Source organism: Urocampus carinirostris, chromosome 19 (genome assembly GCF_059441175.1).
Source record: "Urocampus carinirostris isolate Australia breed hairy pipefish chromosome 19, RoL_Ucar_1.0, whole genome shotgun sequence".
NCBI lineage: Eukaryota > Metazoa > Chordata > Actinopteri > Syngnathiformes > Syngnathidae > Urocampus > Urocampus carinirostris.
In genome coordinates, this window is record NC_142367.1 from 23,949,167 (window position 1) to 23,973,535 (window position 24,369).

A 24,369-nucleotide genomic window follows, 5' to 3' on the forward strand; every position below is an offset into this window, starting at 1 on the left:
GTTACCGTGTGTGGGTACGTGTGAGCATGATATTTGTAATGAATATTTGCACAAGTGAAAGATGAACTGTAGAGTTAAAAAAGTCTTCTTTACAACAAATAGCACTTTTTGGAGCGGACTGATTAAAAAGCGAATTTGAACTGGCCGTGGTAGTGGAAGAAAATGCAAAAAATATCTCCTAGCTGTTTTGACTGCTTGACAACAATCAAAACAATTACAAACTACTATTTACATTTCCGTGGCCGGTGCAGACCTTGGAGACTGAAAACCCAGACCATTCTGTTCCATTTTTGCATTACCATTTATTATTGTAGTTTACCTTTCTTATTTTAATTGAAACACTTTTTACAGGGTATATATTTATGTATGAAACAAAGTAGTAGTAAAATGTCCTTAGCTTGTTAAGTATTTGTCGTATCCTTGAAGGGTGTAGGTGGCCACCGTGTCCAGCAACCAACCGCGACTCACAACCGTGACGTTTTCTTCAAGACCTGTAAAGTTTATCATAATCGGCTGTTAATTAATTTAAATGTACTTATAGCATGTCATTTAGAAGTCCTTTCCGTGTACCAACGTGCTTTACAGTAGATAAGAAAAGCGATAAGTAAAAAAATTAAAATAATAAAGGTCAATATAGACAATAAAATACAACAGGGTTGACTAAAATAAAATAGACTTAAAGTTGTTTTTTAGCCTAGATTTGATGAAGATTACAAGCCTTGTACATGTTTTACTTTGTATTTGTATTTTTTTAATCATCATGTGTAAATAACGAGGGCAAACGAACTTACAAAGCAAAGTCATTTTACTTTATTAATTGTTATACAGGATATTGAAAATTTAATTATGACAACACTTTAACCAACATTTGAATTCATAGTGTATCTTATTTATTCTTAACAAATATTTTGTGTTTCGGCGTGCAATAGATGCCACACACGGGGGATTCAAAAAGTAAATAATGGTCAGCAAACACTCTAACAAAGCTTCCCAAAAGAGGGCGCTGTTTTCCTAAGTATAAAGCATGCCACGATGATTAAGTACAGACGCTGCCCTACTTACGAACAATATAGGTTCCAAATTTGTTAGCAAGTTGCTTCAGTGCAACATTTTGTATGGAATATACGTTGAAGGTTTATATGAGTATGCTTAAGGCTTGTAAAAGTAACCTTTATCGTTTTGGAACTGAAAAATAAACATTTCCTAAACTAATATGCTCTATAAAGATTAATAAAGTTGAGTTTAAATTACTTTTGGAAGATAGGCTTCAAAAGTTAAAACTGCCCGAAAAAAAGCGATACAAACATTTTCTCAACCGCATCAATCTTTCTTATTCCACTTTCGTTTTCGAATAAAACGGCTCGCCTATCCTTTTCACCAACCATGATATTAAACAATAAAAATGTCAAAGTTCTTAGCGCGCAGGAGATAGAGTATAGTATGTTTACACACGAACTAGGAAGAGGATTTCTTTTTCTGAATGGATACTGGGTGACCTCTCACCCGTAGTGGCAAAAAGAAGCACTGCAGTCATGTCCTGTACTCGGAAAAAGGTTGACATAATAAAAAAATCTAACTTACAGCAATATCCGGATATTTTTCGACATCCCCCAAAAATGTATCTACCGTTTTTCGTAAGTTGAATGGTCGTAAGTAGGAGAGCGTCTGTACTCACAAAAACAGAACTATCATATCGAAATTGCATAATTGGTGTGAAAAATCACAATTACGTTTTTTCCAAAATCGCACTGCCCTATTTGACGCACATTACATATGAAAAAATATTCCAAAAGACTACTTTTTGTGGGTGCGCCTGATAATATGGTAAGCCTTATAGCAGTGTGTCAAACTCAATAATACAGAGGGCCAGAACTCCAACCGTACCTTTGGTCGCGGGCCGAACAGGATAAATATTTATTGAATACACTTTCTTTTTTTAAATAAATAAACGAATAAATATGAATTTAAAACAGTCAGGAATATCATTCCAGAATAAACAAACATTAAATGAATTAAAAATTGTTGCTCTCCATAAAAATATCTCCTGTCAAAACCATACAAATTGAAAATGTAAAAAAACGGAAATATAAATAAAATTTGTGCTTTTCACTTTGGGAATTTGCTTTGGTGAAAAACATCTTCATATTCTTCTTGAACTCTTCAACTTTCTGTATCCTTTCTCTGGATTCAAGTTTTTCAGCTTACTCTGAAGTTTTGTCTTGTAGTGCCGTTTTACATTAAATTTTTTAATGACGGCCACAAAATCTCCAACAAATAAGACACACGGGTTTACCGGCAATGTCAGTTAACATCATTTTCTCGGTCATTGTGGTTTTTAATATCGGAGTATAGTTTTAAAGTTATCAGCGTTTCATCCATTATAATAGATGTATACAAAATTATTTCCTGGACCGGATATAATTGTACGCCGGGGCCAAATGTGGCCCGCGGGCTGGAGTTTGACACCTGTGCCTTATCGTGTGGAAAATACGGTAGTTGTTAGAAACTTACTGTTGTAAAAGCCTGGCTCTGATCCAGGCTGAACGATGACCAGCTGATGGGGCTTCTGTGAAAGCAAAACAGACTTAGACAAATAAACACATTGACACAGCTCGGTGATCATCCGAACCTTCATTTCCTTAGCACTCGCATGCTAAAAGCTCGACTGCAGAGCGAGCTGGAGGGGTTCATGAATAGTAATCACCATTGCGTTGTTGGCAGGGGCCAAGTGCTTTCCTGACACATACATTGTGCAGGGTTATGCTTGGTTTAGATAATAAAGCATAGTGTATATGAACCGTACACTCATAGAAGCATTGAAAAGACAATACCAATTGGCACATCTTACAGGGATCGTAGCAGTCGGCTGATTATCTTTGGGAATTTAAAGATATCTATCTCCATTTTTATTTGTTAGATGGGCCGATTAAATATATTTAAAACTGGACTATCTAGGCTCAGATGCCGTAGAGCCTCCTGCTCCTCTTTCATTGGACGCTACCCACCCCATGCCTTCTGATTGGATAAGTGACTGAGGGTGGAATAACTTTAGAATGGCAGCTAATTCACTCATTGTCATGCCTGTGAATCAAGACAACTGATAATATTGAGATTGTAAAAAGTCTGTGGTGGAAAAGTTTGTGTATGATTAAGTGATAGCGTTTAAAGTGTAGTTTATTTGTTTTAGGGAAGCACCTTCAGGTGGAGACTGATAGATTAGCTCTTATCATAACATGAGTTCGTTAATCAAGAATGAATGTTCGTGATTGATTGAGAGCATAAAAATCAGGCTAAAGTGGAAGGCGGAGTAATTAGCCGTTACCATAACATTAGTTCGTCATTCTGGCACAAAAACAGGATAGTACGTACGATTCAATTCAGCAGCCCTGTTGAAATTATGTGCAATTTTGTTTTAAGGTGATCTAAGTCATGTTGGTTGTATTGATATTTTTATTGATTCATTCAACTAAAAAATATTGTTAGTTTTTGGTTTAAGTGAAAGATTTGTCATGGAAGTTTTGGTGAAATTGTAATGTATACTGTAAAAAGGTTTAAGAGATTTTATTTGAATTTATATAAGATATTCTTTGTATCTTGTGAAAATGATTAACGCCAATTTTAAGCTATTATTGCAAATGAATACATTTTACATTTTTATATTGTTAATTATAGAAATTAATTGTGGATTAATTGTGGTGATTATTGTTTTTGATCCAACCAACACTAACGATGTAATTAATGTGGGTGGAAGCCAAAGATAGTACATTTTTCTAAAGGTTTACTTAGCAGTACGGAATTTAGAACTTTGTTACACTCTGCTGCGACCTTCAGGCTTATGTCGTCATTGCAGCCTCAATCATCTCATTCATGGTGGATTTATTAGACAAGCTCGAAAAAATGTCTCTTTTCGTCTTTCAATTATTTTTCTTCGTCTATGGAGTCAGAAACCCCCAATCAAGCTTTTACAAGCACTTCACCCAAAATTCAAGCACTTTTCAATCCTTAAAAACACATTAAAATTCAAGTATTTTCAGGGATTTAAAGCACCCCTCTGAACAAAGTGGCAATATAAAATGATTTGGGGATTAACAAAAAGGTATTTACCTATCAGGTCAGAGATTATGCAAAAAATAAAATCTTACCCCAATGGCGGAAAACGGCAACCTTTTTAGAATCATCTTTCCAGTTCTAAGACACTTCAACTTTTTTTTTCGTTAAAATAGAAGATGTCATACTTCAAATAAGCAAAACGAACTCCCATCTGCTATTTACACACTCTAAAGAGACAAAATGGGACCAACTCACTTACTCGATCATTTTTCTGGGTCGTTTTACGCAAAACGACCTAATTCTGGGTGCACTCGACAAAATGACCCAGACCGTTTTAATATAACATGAACTCAATTCAGTATTTCAAAAGAAAAATATGTCCAATTTTTAGGGCCACATTATCTTGTACAAAACGTTACAGAATATGGAGGTTTTTGTTTTGTTTTCATAAATCAAATGTATAAAATGGAAGCAGGTTGTTTTAAAAACTTCTTAGGGAGGGGCAACGATAAAAGAAATGACATTTTCTTCTGCAAAACAACATTCGGTCAAATTGAACCTGACTATTGGACTAGTCCTTTTTGACCGCAACTTGGGTTATTTTGACCCAACTTCTTATAGAAATGAAGGTCATTTTGCTAATTTGTAGTACTTTTTATTAATTATGGTAGATTTTCCAAAAATGATGGAAAATGATCTACCTGCTAGAGAGATAAGAATATTATTCCGGTTATGTTTTCTTAAGAAACAAGATATCATGAACTAAGATAACATACTTAAAATGGCATGTACCGTATATTCCGGACTATAAATCAAAAAAAATTTCATAGCCTGGCCAGGGGGTGTGATTTATACTCCAGGTGCAACTTATATATAAAATTATTATAACATTAATATATCATGGAGTTTGAGAATTGAATTACCGGTCTATCATTTCACATGTAATTTTCACACTCAACCACAAGGGGGTGCTCTAGGCCACAGGTGTCAAACAGGCCCGCTAAGGGATTGAATCCGGCCCGCAAGGCAACACTCAGAGAAGCGCAAGGGAAAAACAAGCTGCAGGTTGAAATAAGTCAATTTGATATTGCCAAAGCCAGGTGCCTCTTATAAAGACACTGCACTTGTATTTCTCTTTCTCTTATTTCTTTATCTCTTTTTCTTTCTCTTGAATCTACTAGTCCGGCCCCCGACAGAATGTTTGTTCTATCGTGTGGCCCCCGAGTTAAAATGAGTTCGACACCCCTGCTCTAGGCCTATGTTTATTATTTTAACCATGCCATGTTGTGGAGAGAAGATTTTTCGGCACAACCCTGAAAGGGGCTGAACAAAAATGTCACCGAAAAGAGAATAATATTCTGAAGATTACAAGCGGCAAACAGTGAAATATGGAGCCGAAAATGGTCACTGAGCAGCAGAAAGAAAGTTCGGAGTTAGCAAAGAGCGGAGGTGACGATAAATCTGACGTAAGCCATATGGAAGGGGAAGCGGCTAAACTGAGTTCAGGGAGTTGTTAACCGGTAAAATTGACACAGAATATGAAGACCTTATTGGATTTAATGATTTGGAGGGAGACTGATGCATGGTAAGCATATTATTTATGTTCTTCATTCTATTTTTTTATTTGAATTTGCCTTTCAAGATGACTACCTCATGTGCAGCCCCTTCTAAAGGTTCCTTTTTTCCTCATGCTGAGGTTTTTGAGTTTTTCCTTGTCCTCATGAAGGTTTTAGATCAGGGGATGGTGTAATAGTAGTATGTAGTCTTTACAGCCCTTTGAGACTTCTTGTGATTAAGGGATATACATATAAACTTGACTACTCGTGTTGGATTTTTTTTTAGAATACATTTCCCCCCCCCAAAAAAAAATCAGACTTAGGGGCGGCAGTAGCTCAGGGGGTAGAGCGCTCGTCTTGGGATCAAGGGATCCCAGTTCAAATCCCGGCTTGTCTGTGTTACATGTCGAAGTGTCCTTGGGTAAGACACTGAACCCCTAATACCCCCAATAAGCAGGTCTTACATGGCTGCAATACAAGGCCGCTATTGGGAAATGTGGAGCACATTGTAAAGCGCTTTGGGAAGTCATTGATAAAAATGCAGATAATTTCATTTCATCTCATCTCATTAGCTGCACGGCTTATACTCAGTCGGGTCGCGGGGGTGCTGGAGCCCATCCCAGCAATCATCGGAAAGGGGACACCCTGAACTGCTTTTGAACCTGCCAATTCACCTGAAATGCATGTTTTTGGAATGTGGGAGGAAACCGGAGTGCCCGGAGGAAACCCACTCAAGCACGGGGAGAACATACAAACTCCGCCTCTTTTGGCTGGTGGAACTTATACTCCAAGTAACTTATGGTCCGGAAAATAGTTTAAACATCTGAAACGTTTCGAGCATTGCAACACACATCCCATGTCATTTTCTCCATGATGCTCTCACTCTTTTACTCCCGAGCTGCAGAGGGTCTTCGGCCACGGTGGCTCCGCACAACTGCACCATCCATTCCATTTCCTCTAAGAGACGAAAAAACAAACAAACAAAAGCCGCGTTAAAACATTAGAATGCAAATTGCAATTGACGGAAGCGACGCCGCAGTCGCTTCTGACGCTAGGAAACGGTTGGCGGAGGGTGAGGAGTGGTGTGCCAGCGTGCCAGCCCTCGTTTCATTATTTTCTCCTCTGGCATTTCAGCTTAGCGCCGGCGTCTATTAGCATTCGCACGAGCGACTGCTATAGACGGCATCGGAGGAAAAAAAACAATCATAAGTCACTGGTAAAAGCTGAAATGTCTGTCATAAATTATCCATTCTAAACAAACATGTCGCTTGGTTGTATTAAATTGAATTAGAATGAAGTCATTAATAGGGTGCTGAGCACAATGAGCACAATAATAATGAGAGGGAAGCTGGTTTGAAGTTAGCTGGGCAGCAGAGATGCCTAAGGCATGGCCTGCAGGAGTTGCTTACCATTCTGGAAGCAACAGTGCACACCAGCATGGCAAAGACACGTTTTTTTTAATCAGGAAAATGTACTCAGTTGTACCTTAGGCCTCTGTGAGTGTCTTTAGCTAGGTTTTATGTCAAGGTACCCCTAATAAATACCAACAAAATCGATAAACATCTGCTTCGATAGGATATCTTACACCCCCTGGCGGACAAATTGTGCACTGCAGCTCTCGACCACCAACCAATCCAAGCAGCCCAATCCAATATTCTATCAGCCTGGCGTTTGCTTGTTTTTGCATTCCCGTTCATATAAACAAAATAAGAACAAGGGTTTCACCCATAACTTCACTTGTACATTTATTGTTTAAAATAAACGTTTTCAGTGAGAGTTTGATATAGTGCTCGCGGTTGTCTTTTATTTTCGGATGAAAATCGTGAGGAAAGAATAGAATGCATTCCAAATGTCAAACCTAACCCCCAAAAAGACGTAAAAGGAATTTCACATGCTGCGAGCGCAACAAAAAGAGCTTGACGGAGGCTGCAATGATAATTTGGAGGTGGAGGTGGTCTCATCCAGAGAGTAATTTAGTGTAGAACCACCACAGAGTACTGGTAAATGTTATACCTTGGAAGCCCAGTTTGTTGCACAGCAAGTGCGACTCTGTGCTAGCAGTGCTAGTTGCTAATGCTAGCATCTCTAGTGCGACCTAACCACATTAGCAGCATTCATTTCATTAAGAGTGTAATGAAAAAATCAGTTACGTGCATCGACCACTTAGAATAACCGAAACCACAAGTTAGGCTGTTTCGGCTCGGTGGCCTTGAGGGGAAGGCGCCCGCCTCTGAGACTGGGGGGTCGCCGGTTCGAGCCTCATACCTAAGACTTACAACCTCGGTACCCGTTGCTTCCCTGCTTGCCGCTCGGCACTAGGAGGTTTGGTCACCCAACGACACAACGGTTGGGTTGGGCGAAGGGGGTGGGAATCCCCTCCTTTTTATCAATCATTCAGTAAGAGTCAAGAATGTGAGCGTGTTCTTGACTTTAGGGGGCGTTCACTAGGGGGCTACGGCTGCGGTATATACAATACCAGTTATGCTAAAAGGCAAATACAAAGTCAACAAATGTAGATTGAACAAATTTCATGTCTTAGATAGGCAGACCGATACCATAGATTGATCGATCGATCGATCGACCAATACCATAGCTAGACCGATACCATAGATCGATCGATACAATAGACCGATACCATAGATCGATCGATCGACCGATACCATAGATCGATCGATCGATAGACAGACCGATACCATAGAGCGATCGATCGATGGATGGATAAACCGATACCATAGATCGATTGATCGATGGATAAACCGATACAAAAAACAATACCATAGATCGAACGATCCCCTCGACCGACCGACACCATCAACCGACCGACACCATCGACCGACAGACAGAGATAGATAAATCGATAGATACTTTATTCATCCCCCAGCAAATAATAAAAAATATAGAATACAAAAATACCCAATATAACATTTTGCTATAGAGTATTTAAATAGTGCTACATAAAATACACACCGTCATAAAAATAGGGTAATATGGAAATGCAGGGTTGAGGTTTAATGTGGGCCTTTACTCCCCGGGTGGAATTAAAGAGCCTCAAGGCATGAGGCAGAACTAGTGAAAAGAACGGATTAGTGAAAGCCAACTGAAAATGATACCTTGACATTTAAATGAGAACAGGAGCATTTTCAAACACTCTAAACCGATATTGAATCAGGGTTGTAAATAGGGTGATGTGACACGCCATTTACGTGTATTTACCTGTTGTCATGTTTGTAAAAGGTCCCTGTAAGCAGATTGCGTAGTCTTTCATGAGGAGCTGCAAAGAAAAAGGTCATCATTACATTTGGTAAAGAAGAAATAATTGGCTTAAAACTGGTACTGTTTTTGCTGGAAAAACAAGGAAAATCGAAAACAGCCAATGGACCAGTGAGTGAGCACTTTGCCGCTTTCAGGGTCGTCTTACTTGGCTTGAGTTAAACTGCTTCCTTGCCACATAAGTCACACAGCGTGCGGTAGGACTTCCCTTCATTGTCGGAAGGGAAAAATAATTCAACCACGTTTATAATCCTCAACCACAGGGGATGTATGATGAATGTCTCTCAGTTGCAGATTTTTAATTTAGACAACACTAATGTCCTTCAGGACATATTGGAGTGTCAGGTAATAGGCAGGAACATTTATTTAATACGCAGAGCCTCAACGTGGTGGCTGTTAGCCGGATGGATGATTATGTATGGCTACTACGGTGTATCTGTCGAGCGGTACCATCAAATAAACTTGAAAAGTTTGGGACCATTTCAGCCTGGATATGGGCATTCAAAAGACTACTTGCAAAGTTTTCAAAGTAGACCTTGCATATCGTGGCAGTCGCTCGGTGACACCCGATCATTTATGGAGTATGTCTGGCAGTTGAATTAAACGGAGTCTGACTCGCCTCGGTAACATTCAAGCGAATACGGTTTTGAAGATATGCATTCTACAATTTATATGCATATATTTTGCTGTAAAAGAGATCTTAAGAGTTATACCAGACTGTGCCTGACAACTGTACCATAAATTACGGACTATAGAGCGCACCTGATTATAAGCCGCACCCAACACATTTTAAGAGGAAAACCGATTTTGTACATACACAAGCCGCACCCGTATATAAGCCGCATGCGCCCACATTTAAACATGTAACACAGACACAAAATTAACCCAAACCCGACTTCAAGTCCCGCGATTGAAACTAAATGTCCTTCATTAAAGTCCACAGTCCAAAAATCACAGCCGGCAAAATGAACGGTACTTAAAGTTTGATGCAGACCTGCAGAGTCCGGGTCCCGTTGAAAGTAATCCAAGGAAAAAAGTGTATATTTCCAAAGGTAAGGGTGGGAAAAATATCAGATGAACACATTTACTCACGCAACACCTTTTTCTTTAACCAAATTTTTACCCCCTCTTCTTTCCTTGTCTGTCCCTCACCTTTAGCGGTCCTCACTTAAACTCGGCACACCGCGTTTGTTCCGCCCCTCATTTTTTGTTCACCCGTTCAAAACATATCAGAATGAGTGTCTAAAATAAATACAAATAAATACATGACAAAAATATACAGTTGCAAATACATATTATACATGGGTTACACATATTTACAAAGAAAGACGGTACACCCAGAGAGTTTTCAAAGCTTTAATAATAATAATATAACTTTGAAGGGCAGTTAATGGTAGCAACACTCGAGCGCCGCTAGCGGCCGTTAGAAAAATGACATAAATTGGCCGCATCACTGAGTAAGCCGCAGGGTTGAAAAAGGTAGCGGCTTATAGTCCGGAATTTACGGTATATGAAATAAGGGCTGCAACTAATGATTATTTAACTAATTTATTCGTCAGATTTTTTATTTTTTATTGATTGATCGTATAAAAAAACACATGATTAATTTAGTCTTCTTTATTCAAATATGGAAATTTTGTGGACAAATAAGGAAATAGTGCACAAAAAATATATATTTTACAGAATTAATCAATAAAAATAATCCGTGTCAATTAAATAAAATACATACAGATGTAGGCTATACACCTACAAATATATACGTTTTTAATAAAGTGCAAAAAAGGCACTTTTGTTGTTTAATGGACCTCAGCTTTTGGAACAAAAAAATCATTGCAAATCTGAAAACCCAGTGACACGTATCAACATTACCATTCAAGTTATTTGTCAAATAACAAGACACAAAAATACATGTGAATCAATAGTATACACCTGCAAATGTATAAGATAGTCTTTTAAAAAGTGCAAATAAATGGGTATTTTTGTTGTTTAAAAGGGACATGAGCCTTTGGAACAAGAAATCATTGCAAATCTGAAAACCCAGTGACACGTATAAACATATCTTCCAAAGGGGACATGACAGAAAATAACTGAGAAGTACAGGTTTACAGGGATGATCATTTTTAATTCATTTTATTTTTATTTCCCAGTCCCTAAAAAAATGCCAGATATTTCATCATGGATTTATGTTTCAACTGATTGAGCACTGTGCCTAATTGGTTACGGATAGGACATTTACTCGTGATATTTGTACATATATGCACTATGTTCAATAAAATATGTACTTTTCATTGTACCCATTTTTCTTGCATTCGTATCATTTGTCTTATGCTAAATTTCATGAAAACAAAATACTATCCCATTATTTGACGAATCCTTTTAATAGTGACTCAAAACATACCACTGAAACAGATCTTGAAAGTAGTACCCAATACAAAAATATTTACAAATATTCGCCCTATGCTGTCCTACTTGGACGCAGAGATTATAGTTCCAAGTTTTTGTTCCCTCCCGTCTCAAATGCTACTCTCTGGTCTCCCAAAGTCCAAAATCAAGAGCCTTCAGCTGGTACAAAATGCTGCAGCGAGGCTTTTAACTAAGACAATTAAGTTTGATCACATTGCCCTGATTTTAGCTCACCTGCATTGGCTCCCTGATAGCTTAAAATGTGATTTTTAGGTTTCGTTGGTAGTATAAAAAATTGCACATGAACCTTCACCCTCATATCTTTCAGATTCAATGTTTCAGCTCGGAACCTTCACTCGGAAAATGCTGGTCTACTAGTGATCCCAGGAGCCAAGAACAAATGACATGAAATGACATCCGAGCCCTTTAGTGTCACCTGTGGTGTTCCGCAGGGTTCAGTACTCGGCCCCCTTCTTTTCAGCATTTACATGTTTCCATGAGGTGATATTATTCGCAACTATAATATCAGTTTTCATTGCTACGCAGATGACACTCAACTATATCTTCTGATGGAGGAATTTGCCACACTAAACTGTGGAAATTTGAAGGCCTGCCTCACTGAGATAAAATAATGGATGTCACTCAACTTCTTGGACCTTAACTCTGAAAAGACCGAAATGCAAGTTATTGGTCCATCTAAATGCCGTGACTTGTTCTCAAAAACGTCTCTGAACATTGACAAATGTAATATCACCCAGAGTGACTCAGTCAAAAATGTAGGTGTCATATTTGACCCCGATCTGTCCTTTCAAACACACGGGAATATTACTAGAACAGCTTTTTTTCATCTTCGCAACATTGCTTGAATTCGCCCTATGCCGTCTCAGTCGGATGCGGGGATTATGATTCATGCGTTTGTTACCTCCCGTCTCGATGACTGTGACGCACTACTCTCCGGTCTCCCGGAGTCCAAAATCAAGAGCCTTCAGCTGGTACAAAATGCTGCAGCGAGGCTATTAACCAAGACAAGAAAGTATGATCATATGACCCCGATTTTACCTAACCTGCATTGGCTCCCTGTTAGCTCAAGATGTGATTTCAAGGTTCTGTTGGTGGTATACAAAATCATGCATGGACTTGCTCCCTCGTATCTTTCAGATTTAATTTCCCCCTATGTTCCAGCTCTGAACCCACGCTCGGAAAACGCTGGTCTACTAGTGATCCCAAGAGCCAAGAAGAAATCTGTCAGTGGATGGTGTAAAAGTAGTCCGTATTCTGCACAGCCCTTCGAGACGTCATGTGATTAAGGACAATACAAATAAATACGACTTGACAATTATATTCCACTCACATCATCACCACAGGTTTTACGAGCTCTCTCTGGGCCGAGATGATTGGACCCGTTCACCACGTCACCTTTGACTTCAAACAAGCTCTGCGTGAAAGAGAACATACTGATCTGTACAGAGAACATTCCAAGCACACCATTTTGCTTTCATAATGAGCAGATGCCGGGAATGCGAAAGTAAATGGATAAGGAATAATGCATGAGAAGCACGGCGGGTAACTGGGTGGAAAGCTTCGTCAAGCGCATTGATTCGACACGGAAACGTAACACGGGGGAAAATGTACCTCGTCCAGAAGTTTCTTCTGTTTGAAGCATTCGGAAATCCCTGGGAGAAGGCAAATGAGACATTGTTCAGTAAATGTGGCATTGAGGCAGGTGTGGCGTCACTATATATCACACGTGTCAAACTGGTGGCCTGCGAACAATGCTGAGAGAAGAACAAGAGAAAAATGAGCTGCAACAAGTCAAAAAATGACTTAAACATGTCCACTGGATGTCGCCAAAGCCAGCGATAGTCGCAAAGCACCCACTGTAGCTGAATTTGCTAAAAACCATCAACCCACCAGAGAACATTGAGGAAACCCATTCTGATGTTATTTTATCTAAAATAAAACTCACTGACACGCTGTTTAAGGCAAACAAACAAATACAAAATATGTTTAAAAAGCACCGGGTCGTCTTTGAAAACTTTAAAGAAGCTTTAGCTCCTTTTATAATAATAGATAAGAAATCTAGCAATAAGTTCCCATTTTCAGGTTATAAACTTTGAAAAACTTTAAAAAAATAAGCAGAAAGACTTAATCATAAATGCTGCGGGTTCTGATTGGCTCCCTGTCAGTATTTGAACCCAGTCCTGTCAATCCCCTGTGGTCAGTCCGTCTGCGAACCTCTGCAACTACAAGGTTAGCCTTTTTTTTTAACCTGACTCACGCCTGTCCCATTTTTTGCTCCTTTTTGTCTCCCGCTACGACGTGTTTTGATTCCGTCTGCTCTCCTGTCCCGACTTACGACCCGTTTTTGATTCCGACCACGTCTGCTCTCCCGTCCCAGCTTCCGACTCGTTTCCGACCACGTCTTGCTCTCTCAGTCTCGGCTACTGACCAGTTTTCTACCCCTGACACTGCCATCGCTCGCTACGGAAGATCCACTTCCGTGCTCAGATCACAAGCTGAGTACGAGAGCGCCCAGAGAACACCGGATCATGGGCGCCGCCCTTCCTCTCTCTTTCAATTAAAACTTGTGGTAAACATCACGCAAGTGGGTCCTGTTTCCGTTCTGGTCCTGATAGATAATAATAATACATTCTACTTCAAAACACCTTCAGGACACTCAAGGTCGCTGTATACAGAGTACCACACAACAATAAAGCAAGAATAAATCAAGCAAGTAATAAATAGAAAATTAAAAACACATAACTATGCAATTTCTTTAAATGCATAGATGATAAACACTACAAGAGAATAAATCTTAGTGAAGGAAAAATTTGACGGAAAATAACCTGCTCAAATCTGTAATCCCTGAATCAGGATTTAATTGTGAGCCTCCAAAAAGACCTCCATCCCTACAGCTAAGGCTCGAGCTTTGGCTCCAGCCAAAGTGAAAATGTTTTTTCTACCATGTGCCCCTCAAACTAAAATGAGTTCGATATCTCTGTAATAGATCAAGTCCCTTTCCTCGCATGGTTAGTCTGTGCCTAGCAACAATTTGATTTATTTATTTGTATGTATTAGTTATTTCATTTCAACCATTGTGTGTGTGTGTATTTGGTGTTCCATGATTAAGTGGGTAAAAAGGGGGGATTTGATGTTCTCCTTGTACATAGAATGTGTTTATAAAGCACTTTGAGTTGCAATTTGTTGTCTGAAAAGTGCTATATAAATACATCTTGATTTGAGTGAGTAAAAGAAAAAAAAGTTACTTACACTGGAAGCTCACCACCCATTTCCTGCCTGCAATTCCAAGGAAGTATTTAAGGGTTCGCTCACATACGAGGTTTTCATCTGGTAGAGGAAAATGAAACAGCATGAGTTTGTATTTCTTTCATGTTAAGTACAGGATCTTAGCATAGAATAAACAGGGTTTGTACACCCTTTTCATGGCCAAATTCGAGCAATTTTTAAATACTTTCAGATCCAATTTTTGAATTCCTTGATTATCATTTTAGCAAATAAATCCAGTGTCCATCATGTTATTTTTCAGAGCTACATACATATACGGTATATGCAATTCTCACATGTGATTTCTAATCTTGTGTGTGCATTTATCAAGACATGTGATTTTTAGACCCTGAGTACATCGCAAATATATATTTTTGAAAAAGAATTCTCAGAATTCCAATGACTAGTCTGATAAACCTGCCTGAAGTAACGTTTCACATGACAACCCAATAATGACAATCGTAGCCACCATCTGTGTCATTTTTATGCACACAATTATATTTTTTATTATTTAAGTGTGGTCTATCAAGTCAAACTGCCATGAAACATGAAAATAGTAACAATTTCAAGCATTTTCAAGCACTTCACCCAAAATTCAAGCATTTTCCCTGACCTTAAAAACACAACATTAAAATTCAAGCATTTTCAAAGATTTCAAGCCCTCTCACGAACCCTGAACATTAAAATTCAAGCCTTTCTAAGGATTTCAAGCACCCGTATGAACCCTGAATGCAGTCATCCCCAAGTAATAGTGAATTAATTTGTACTCAAAGTTGAAAAAATACAACCGGCATATTTTTTTTGTTTTGCAGAAACTTCAAACCAGCGCGGATCAGAAGGCTAAGCGCTCCCTGTTTTGTGGTTGCTGGGGAAATGAGAGCCTTGTTGAAACGCGGCGCTTCGGAGACAGCAAATTAAAAAAGAATCTATCAGGGAGGGTAATTAGCGACGAGCAAGAGAAGGAGGTCGGCGGCTTATCTCCAGAAGACTTTGGTTAAGGGGCTGCGCAAAACAGCAAAGAAAAGAACATGTTCTTTTGCTTCAACAAGAAAGCCGAAAGAGCCGTCGCTCGATCGGATTCCTTTTAGTGAAGCGGTTTATTAATTCAATCCAAAGGGCCAGGGCACGCACAATGACTGGTTTATTGAAGCTTGCAGCGACCAAAACACAAGCTACTCAGAAAAAGTAATGAAAATTCAGTCCAAAAGTGAACCTAAAAAGTGCTAAAACCCCAACAGATTCGACTAATTTAACTTTTCAATACTTATTGCCCAACTTTGGCAGAACCTTATAACAAGGCTCTCCGTTTAAAGATCATCTTTTTGGCATCTCTATTATTGACCTGCTTAAGGCAAACTGACAAAAGGACAATGTTTGCGAGACAAATACACGGAAGGGTGTCAGTGTACAAAATCTTAAATAGAAAATGATTTTGGAGAGGACGTCGTTGGGCGTCGCCTAAAATATACGCAGAGACGAGATATGGCAGAAAGGGAACGCTCTTTATTCAGCAACATTCACCCACGTTTAAATGAAATGATCTGCATTTATATAGCGCTTTTCAAGTTAATGACTTGCCAATGCGCTTTACATTGTGCTTCACAGTTCCCAATAGCGGCCGTGATCTGTGCAGCCATGTAAGGCGCTAACCTGCTTATTGGGGGTTCAGTGTCTTACCCAAGGACACTTCGGCATGTAACACGGACAAGCCGGGATTCGAACTGGGAATGGTTTAAAGTCCGTCTGAGAGACGCTAGGCTTTTTATACTGTGTTTTCGTGATTACGTAATGTTTTTCCCGGATTAGACTCGATTAGTCAGTAACTTGTGATTTCTTGTATCAACATCGCTTCATGGCATCCTGCCAGATGTTTCTTATCAGTTCTGTTGTCAGCTCAAAGTTGACTTACAGTTTATCCACAACAATGACACCTACGAATTTTGACAATCTTTTCTAAATACTATCCACTAAAAATGGCCTCAATTTATTTGAAAAACTGTCCGTGTGGAATGAGGATTTAGTGTGTGGAATTAGGATTTAGTACGTAATTATCGTGAAAAAGTGATCACATCGATTTAAAGGTAAATTGTGTAATATTTGACAACTAGATGGCACAGTATTGTCTACCGAAAACCAAAACCAGTGCCAAATAAACATGGTAGATGTACACTGAATATCGATTTCAGTTTTGTCATAACTTTCTCTGTAAGTAAAAATGTAAAAGCATACCTGTGCACATGACAACATGAGTTACTTCTGCGGTCACCTGGGAAACCACACGTGCGCCCACTCTCTTTGCAAACTTCCTCACCGCCATCTGCAAGATGGACAGGTATGATAGGCAAACGTTGCCCTAAAGAGTCTTAATTGCAGTCTTGCCGGCTCAGTATGCATTCACCTGCCCAGCAGGGGGCAATCCCGACGACACCAGCACCATTTTGGCCCCGCGGCTGACTCTCCTGGGAGCTTCGTTCTCTTTGTCGTTGAAGGCTGGATTTAAATGGACGCCACTTTGCCCAGCTGCTGAACGGAACAATGGAGAAATTATGGTGTCAAGTAATGAGCAAAAGCAAGTGAGACAATGGCCTTACAAATTTCCTCTGTGGACCGAGGTAGCTGTTCTCTATTCTCTTCTGCAAGATTTTCCCTGCAAAATAAAGAGGCAGTTTTCAAATATAACGGGGATTGAATCACACTACTGTATTATATGGACGATAAAGGTGCACTTAAAAGGACCCCAAATTGGCCAGAGATTTAAAAGTGCGTCTTATAATCCAGTTGTGCAGAAAAATTGGAAATGCATAGTTACAATTAAATGATACTGCATACACTAACTAACCTGCCTTTGAGAAGCATATAGAGTGGTCTTTGAGTTGCCCTTTTCAGTGTTGCCCGTTCTAGACGCATCATTTTTGCTGGGGACGCATCGTCTCAAATCAACGTGCGTCCCCGGGACGCAACCTTTTTGCCACAAAATTGTCATTATTACCCGATTACTTTCTTTAACAAAGATTTACTGCACTCCAAACTTTTCGTCACGCAGATCCGCCATTGTTGTTTTGGTCTCGCGGTTCGAGTTTTCGTCTGCACACCGATCTCAGCCAACGAAATCTCGTTGTGTAGTGAAAGGAAGTCCGTCTTTTTTTAGAGAACCGGCTTTTTTGGCTCAACTCATTAAAAAGAGCCGGCTCTCCAACGGCTCACTTGCTTTGATGATTGATATTACGAATTATGTTGTATAAATAAGGTAAGAAAAAAAGGAAGTATAAAAGGAAAAAAAATGAGGACAGCACGATAACAATTTAGGAAAGTATTGTAGAATTATATATAATTATCATTATAATTATATATAATTGTTGGTGATAGGAATGAGTGGAGAAGTGTTTTAAAGGATAGTGGGATGTTCGGACACGTTCTAAAGGATGGGCAGGGCACCCGTATGATGCGGCGGGGGTAAACCAGCGAAAGCTGTCAGACAGAAGAGTGTGTTGTGTCACCCTGACCCGAGTGACATGGCCGCTTTCTTGTGTCCCGTTCCATCTGGAGGGACGAAAGCATGACTGACTTAGGTGCCGAGGTGCCCAACTTGTTTGGGTGTTTGGGCATTTGGGTTGGCCATGGTCAAATGTTTGTGTTTTGCTACTTTTTTCTAAATTTTCTTTGTTATTGCATGTGTTTCTCTTGCTGTCGGTCACCCCTCTAGAGGAATATGACCAAGGTAAATAGATAGATTATATAATTTGAGTAATAAAACTAGACGTCATGTTAATTTATGTTCTATGGAATAAGCATAAAACATTCATTACTTAAGCAACCCAAGTTCTTACGGTAGTTTGAATTAAATCTGCCTTATTATAAAAACAATATATCACAAGACTACTTTTCGGGGTTGTGCCTTAAAACGGTGCATCTTAGAGTGCGGAAAATACGATAATATTGTGGTAATTGAGACTGATGGCTAAGTAAGATAATGACTGCATGTTTCACGTTTCACAAGACAAGAGTAAAACACAGAAATATATCAACCCCGAGTGTGGTTGCAATTATTTCTGCTGTGCGCTTTTCCGCCGGCTTTTTCCATTTCCACGACAAGCTCATCTCTCTGAGCCCCTTTCACGATATCAACCGCCGGCTCCACTTCGCTCGGAGGAGAGCACTTAAAAGCCCTCGGGGCTAGAGCTTCCAGGTTGCGGGAGGGAGAGGGGCTGCAGTCAAGTGGGAGCGATAGATTACCGAAGGAACACAAGTTCCCCTCTAAGCGCTCTGAAATGATAGTCTGATAAAGGTAGCAATGGCATTTTACTTTTTTAATCTCTCTGGAGCAAAAAGGGCAAGATTATTCGCCTACCGGACGAACGAGCAGCTGACTACCTCAGTGGGAGCTGTTATAGATAAAGGGGATAGCATTTTAGACAAGCACATACATGCAGTTTCTATAGTTAACTCAAAACGAAGGAAAATTCAATCATTTGACCATCTCTGAACTTTTCGGTAGTCTAGTGTCCGTTTCTACAATCCTTGTGCTGCATTGCCGAATTAAGTTTGCCCTTAAGATTCTCCTCGAAGACTGGAATATTTTAAATTTCTCATCCTTAGTTTCTGTTGAACACCCTTTATGCCAGTTACCTACGTGCAATGATCCCCATTCAAACATAGTGCAATAGTGATTTAAAGAACCCGTTTGAATTTTGCTGCAAAAAAAAATCAACAGCAACAGTGTCCGAAAACCGTAACGGCACTGTGTCAATCCATTTTTGTATACCATTTACTTCTTGGGAAACAATACAGGAATGCCTTAGAAAATGGAATATTGTGATAAAATTCTTTATTTTCTGTAATTAATGAAAAACTGTCATCCATTCTGGATTCATTTCAAATCAGCCTAAACATCGTAATTCATTTATTGTTTTAATATTGCTGATTATGACAAAAACTCGAATATCCCATCTCAAAATATTTGAATAAAATGAAAGAGTAGACTAGTAGGCTCTAAGCTTTAATCAGCAATAATAAAATAAAAAGCTTGGAATAATTCAGTGTGTATGACATTTTTAATTGCATTACAGAAAATAAATAACTTCATCATAATATTCTTCTTTTTTTTAAATTCATTTAAAATAAGCACTCCTGACATTCAGGCAGTGCATTTGCACAAGCACTTTCCGGACAAATTTCAACTGTTACTTAATGTTCTCTTTTATTGATGTTTATAATTTTTGTCTACTGTGACTCAATGTTAAATCTATTCCACCCTGGTCATCCTGGAAGGGGGATTACCACTTGTGAGGCCCCTTCTCAAGGTTTCCTTTTTCCTCACGCTGAGGTTTTGAGTTTTTCCTTGCCCACATGTTGGTTTAAGATCAGGCCCATCGCCTGACATTGTAATCCTGTGCAGTTTTTGTGATTAAGGGCGTCACAACTAAATGTGACTTGACTACTAACCTGTCGAGATCACAGTTTTCATCCGGGTTACAAGGACCTGATTTCTCCACGCCTGTACAAAACAACAAACACAAACAAATTCTATGTTAACATATTACAAAATCATGTTTTAAAGTTCATCTATAACGATTTCAATAATATACAGTGACATGGCTTTGCGTAACCACTACAACACTAAGGGCCGACTGATTATTTTGCTGCTGTATATAATCGTCCTCTTAATAAACTTCAAACATCGGAGAAAACTAATGGAGGAATAACAGACTTTTTAGGCCTAAATTATTGGAATAGAATAAGTTAGACAAAGTTAAAGTAATCTGAATGCACCGACTTGCACCAATAGCAGCTACTTATTATATTTTGAGTTTCTTTTCTTGCTCACGGATCTAAGGTTGTAGTGGCAACATTTCATGTGGTGTGTCATGTGGCGCCCATCTTCTCCAGACTGTTTTGGGGTTGGGGTTTGTTCCCCTACATGAAACAGATAGTACCTGTTTCCGTGTTACCTCACATACAGCACCTTTATCATCTGGTTGCCATTGTTTTCTGTTCCGCTCTTCATAGAGGAGTCAAACCTCGGCATTGAAGGGAAGTGGCATGTGACAATACTTACTTTAACCCAATGGGGATGATCCATTTTCTTTCGAAACTTTGATCACGTCATACACAGGGTTGCGTAGGGTTACTTTAACTGGATTACTTTCAATGACTTTTGGATTACTCCAATACCAAATACGCTAATAAAAGACAAAAGAAACTAAATAGGAATCAAATGACTCAATTTTCTGCAGGCTTGGGGAGTAACGGAATACATGGAACGGCAAAAATGATGTTGGCAAGCTGTTTGGATTGATTTTCATTTTGTTTCTCTCGCATTTTATGTTAGTTTTGCTGGAGATCAAAGCCAGGAGAGAAAGCTTACCACGTGTTGTGAGTCATCATTTTATTCATATTTGGTTTCTTTTGTCTTTTATTAGCATATTTGGTATTGGAGTCATCCAAAAGTCATTGAAAGTAAGTTAAAGTAACCCTACCCAACCCTGTATTGTATGAATCATTCAATACGCATTGCATCACTTGAGACTTTCATATCTTTGTTGAAAAATCGACATCACTTAAAATGGTCTCAAATATTTTAACAAAACTCGTTTAAATTCATTATAAAACTTTGAAACACAATGATTCTTTCTCTTCTTCTTTTAAGCATTGAACATTTTGGAATACTGGTAACTGGGCAGTCCATAGTAACCTTTTTTTTCCTGACCACCCAGGAAACAACAATCCATATTGGTTGGGCTGTAATATAAAGCCCATCAGACGAATAGAAATTCCACCCTTGAATCTAAAAACAAAAAGTTTGCAAATCGTTGCAAATTAAATCTTACAAACAGTAGCAGTAGGATTAGCCTCCTTCTCCTGGAGTACCTCAGTCACCAGTGCCATCAATTTCTCAAGCCTCACCAGCTCCTGCTTCATTTCCAGCTTTTGCTGTGAAAAACACAAACAAAAGAAGCCTTCACCATTAACGGAACAAAGGAGGAGGAGAAGCAAAAGTGAGGAATGCAACCTTTACTCCACGCATGCACAATAACAAGTGTCAATCAGCGGGGGCGGGTACAAAATGGAGCGACTAAAAATGGCTTATTTTTAATGCATTACTTTGTCAGGTTAGTATACGTGCCTGATGAAGTCAAAGTGTATTTGCAGTAGAGTGGGATATGAATCTAGATTTACTGAGGCATGACACTGGACAGATGACAAGGATGCAGGATGATGGATGAAGGAAACGAGCATCATCTTCTCTGTATCCAATGTAAATAAAATGCAATTTAAAACTTGCTGAGAGGGATGATTTTTTTTCATTCGTGAACAGAACTAAAACATCAGTCATTCTGGAGATGACAGAATGTCTATCGAGAACATTGAGGACACTGCCCTCTGCAGGACAAGCTGAATAATGCATCCACCAAACAATCGCAAACGATTTATCATGTAGGTGTAGAGCAAGGGTCGGGAACCTTTTTGTCCCAGAGCCATAATAGCAATAATAGTTTTGAGAGGGCCACGCCATATTTTTCAAGACCAAATTCCGCAAAACCGCCAAACCTGCTCTCCAGACAGAAGCTGATTTTCAGCATATTTGATCTCACTCTGTGACATTATATGATTTGATAAAATTCATGAGATAATAATAATGCCAGAGCCTGTGCCCAGTACTAACAAATGTACCACTTTAAACTTGTCTCCCTCCCTCAGTTACCGTATTTTCCGCACTACAAGGCGCACCTAAAAGTCTTTATTCTTTTCAAAAGCTGACCATGCGCCTTATAATACAGTGCGCCTTATATATGGATCAATATTAAGTCGCAAAGTCTTGCAACTAATGCAAGCAGCCGCCGACTAGATTTCCCCCCGAACGCCAAGCAGTCCGCGTTGTATGCTGGGATTTATATACCGGCGTTTCATTGGCTAACCAATGTGTCAATCATCAGTTGAATCGATCACTATTGGCTCGTTATTCGGATGTAAAGGGGGCGGATCCTTTTTATCATTTACAGGCTTGCATAGGCTAAAGGGACAAAACAAAGCCTGCAATTGGCCGAAAAAGATGAATGTGAATAGCATGTTGGGTAGAACTACGGCATAGAGTAAACAGTATTTTACTATTCTGTACTGTAGTTGTAAATATTTTACTCTCCTGGATTTACTACACTAACTGATATAAGAGGACCATGGTTGCACATGATTATTGAACACAACGACTTCCGTGAGCTACTCCGGCTATATATTTTCCCAGTATCTTGTTTCAGAGTGATATCGATGTTTCTGTGATGTGTCTTTTTTTTAATTAAACTCAATTCCAAGTGTTTATTGTCATATGCACAGTAAAGTTGCGAGCGAAAAAGAAAATAGAAAATAAGGAATGGTTGCCATTTCTTGAATCCCAAGACTTTAACCTTCCGAATGATATTTGGAACGATGCATTTGAGTGACATCGTACGGACACCGCATCCGCACGTGTTCTCGACACGTATTTGCGTCCTTGCAAGCTTTGGGAATGTTAAGTGGGTAATAAGTTTGACTGAACTATCGGACTGTTTTGTCCACGTTCCCATTGTAGCGCCTTATAATCCGGTGCGTCTTATGTATATCAAATATAGGACCAAAAACTATTTTTTTGGGGGTGCGCCCTATAGTGCGGAAAATACGGTTCTTAAGATTGTTGATGCTCATTTTTCTTTTTTTTTCCTTTTATTAAAATGTGACAAAAAAAACTGCGAAAGTTCACGGATGTACTTCCAATCACCACAGAATGTGAGCGAGAGAGGGATGCATGCTATGTGTGCATTCTTCTGTCCACCCCTACCCAATCAAATTGCTCTGTGCGCTTGACTGTTGTTTTGGGGTGATTACAGTTTATTCTGTGGGTTTGATCACAAAATGTGTCAACAGCGAAAATACATTATTAAACGAGATTCCATTTAAAAAGTATTCCTCAGCGATGTACAGCCAAAACGGGGTCTGTTGGTGTGACACCTTATCTGTAAGCTGGAGCTGAAGATGTGCAAATCTTTTCCGTTTTAAGCTTCTGTAACAGCCATCTTGTCCACAAAATGCTGTGTTACAAAAAAGAAGCACCTGCGACTTATCTAAAGGCAGAGGGAAACGCTTTCTATCGCTAACAAAGTTGGACTGGAATTGCTAAAGGAGGGTAAACGCATATTTAAGGAACATTTTTGTTTTCCCAATAACGTCCACATGATAACTTTTTCTCAAGCACGGATTTTTAAAACAGTGGCCAAAAATGTTGCTAATTTATAATCAAGTACACGTTTGCATTTAGAACCAAAGAAAATTGGCATTAACTTGGTGTAATTTGAGTGAAAATTCTAGGAATATGAGTGGTATTGAATCGTTGTGATAATAATGATGAGGTAAAAGTTAAGAAAAAGTTTATATAAAAATAGTTTGATTGATGAGTACCAATACTTGGTATCATATCAGTGCCGGTACCAGCCTAAAGTACAAGTTCTCAAGTGACTAAGGTTCATACTAGTAAAGACTTTAGTCTAGTGCCAGAACAAGGTGAATTTCCTCTTAATTTTGCACAATTTTAGAGCCGAGTGTAATTGTTGAGATATTTTCGAGGGGTGGAACATTTTATGTATTAGTGGTATTAAAATCTGTTATCAATTATATTAGCAAAGTGTTTTGGTATCATGGTGGAGATATCGGATACACTGTCCCTTTCGAAAATGAGAAGGAAAAAATAAATATATTTTTTTACCTGTGTAACAAGAACCTCGGTATCAAATTGTGAAGACTCAGCGGATGCAGATGGTTCCATCTCTGGCATAGCCGC

At 39.1% G+C, this 24,369-nt stretch overlaps 1 protein-coding gene across 3 annotated transcripts in view; it reads right to left on the minus strand.

The window, feature by feature from the left end:
- Positions 1–288: 288 nt before the first annotated feature.
- LOC148347813 (uncharacterized) overlaps positions 289–24,369 on the minus strand; it is a 30,347-nt gene continuing 6,266 nt past the window's right edge. The window contains exons 8-20 of one of the 3 annotated variants that reach the window (XM_088324079.1): positions 24,295–24,368; positions 21,392–21,494; positions 20,007–20,058; positions 17,156–17,211; positions 16,963–17,084; positions 16,794–16,881; positions 14,550–14,627; positions 12,912–12,952; positions 12,631–12,714; positions 8,820–8,877; positions 6,490–6,563; positions 2,512–2,566; positions 289–491 (exon numbers count right to left, since the gene is read on the minus strand). In XM_088324079.1, coding sequence (XP_088180205.1) covers positions 394–491; positions 2,512–2,566; positions 6,490–6,563; positions 8,820–8,877; positions 12,631–12,714; positions 12,912–12,952; positions 14,550–14,627; positions 16,794–16,881; positions 16,963–17,084; positions 17,156–17,211; positions 20,007–20,058; positions 21,392–21,494; positions 24,295–24,368 — 983 coding nt within the window. In that variant the 3' untranslated portion in view covers positions 289–393. Of the gene's footprint in view, positions 492–2,511; positions 2,567–6,489; positions 6,564–8,819; positions 8,878–12,630; positions 12,715–12,911; positions 12,953–14,549; positions 14,628–16,793; positions 16,882–16,962; positions 17,088–17,155; positions 17,212–20,006; positions 20,059–21,391; positions 21,495–24,294; position 24,369 lie in introns of all 3 variants that reach the window. The other 2 variants (XM_088324078.1, XM_088324080.1) reach the window with 2 other exon arrangements.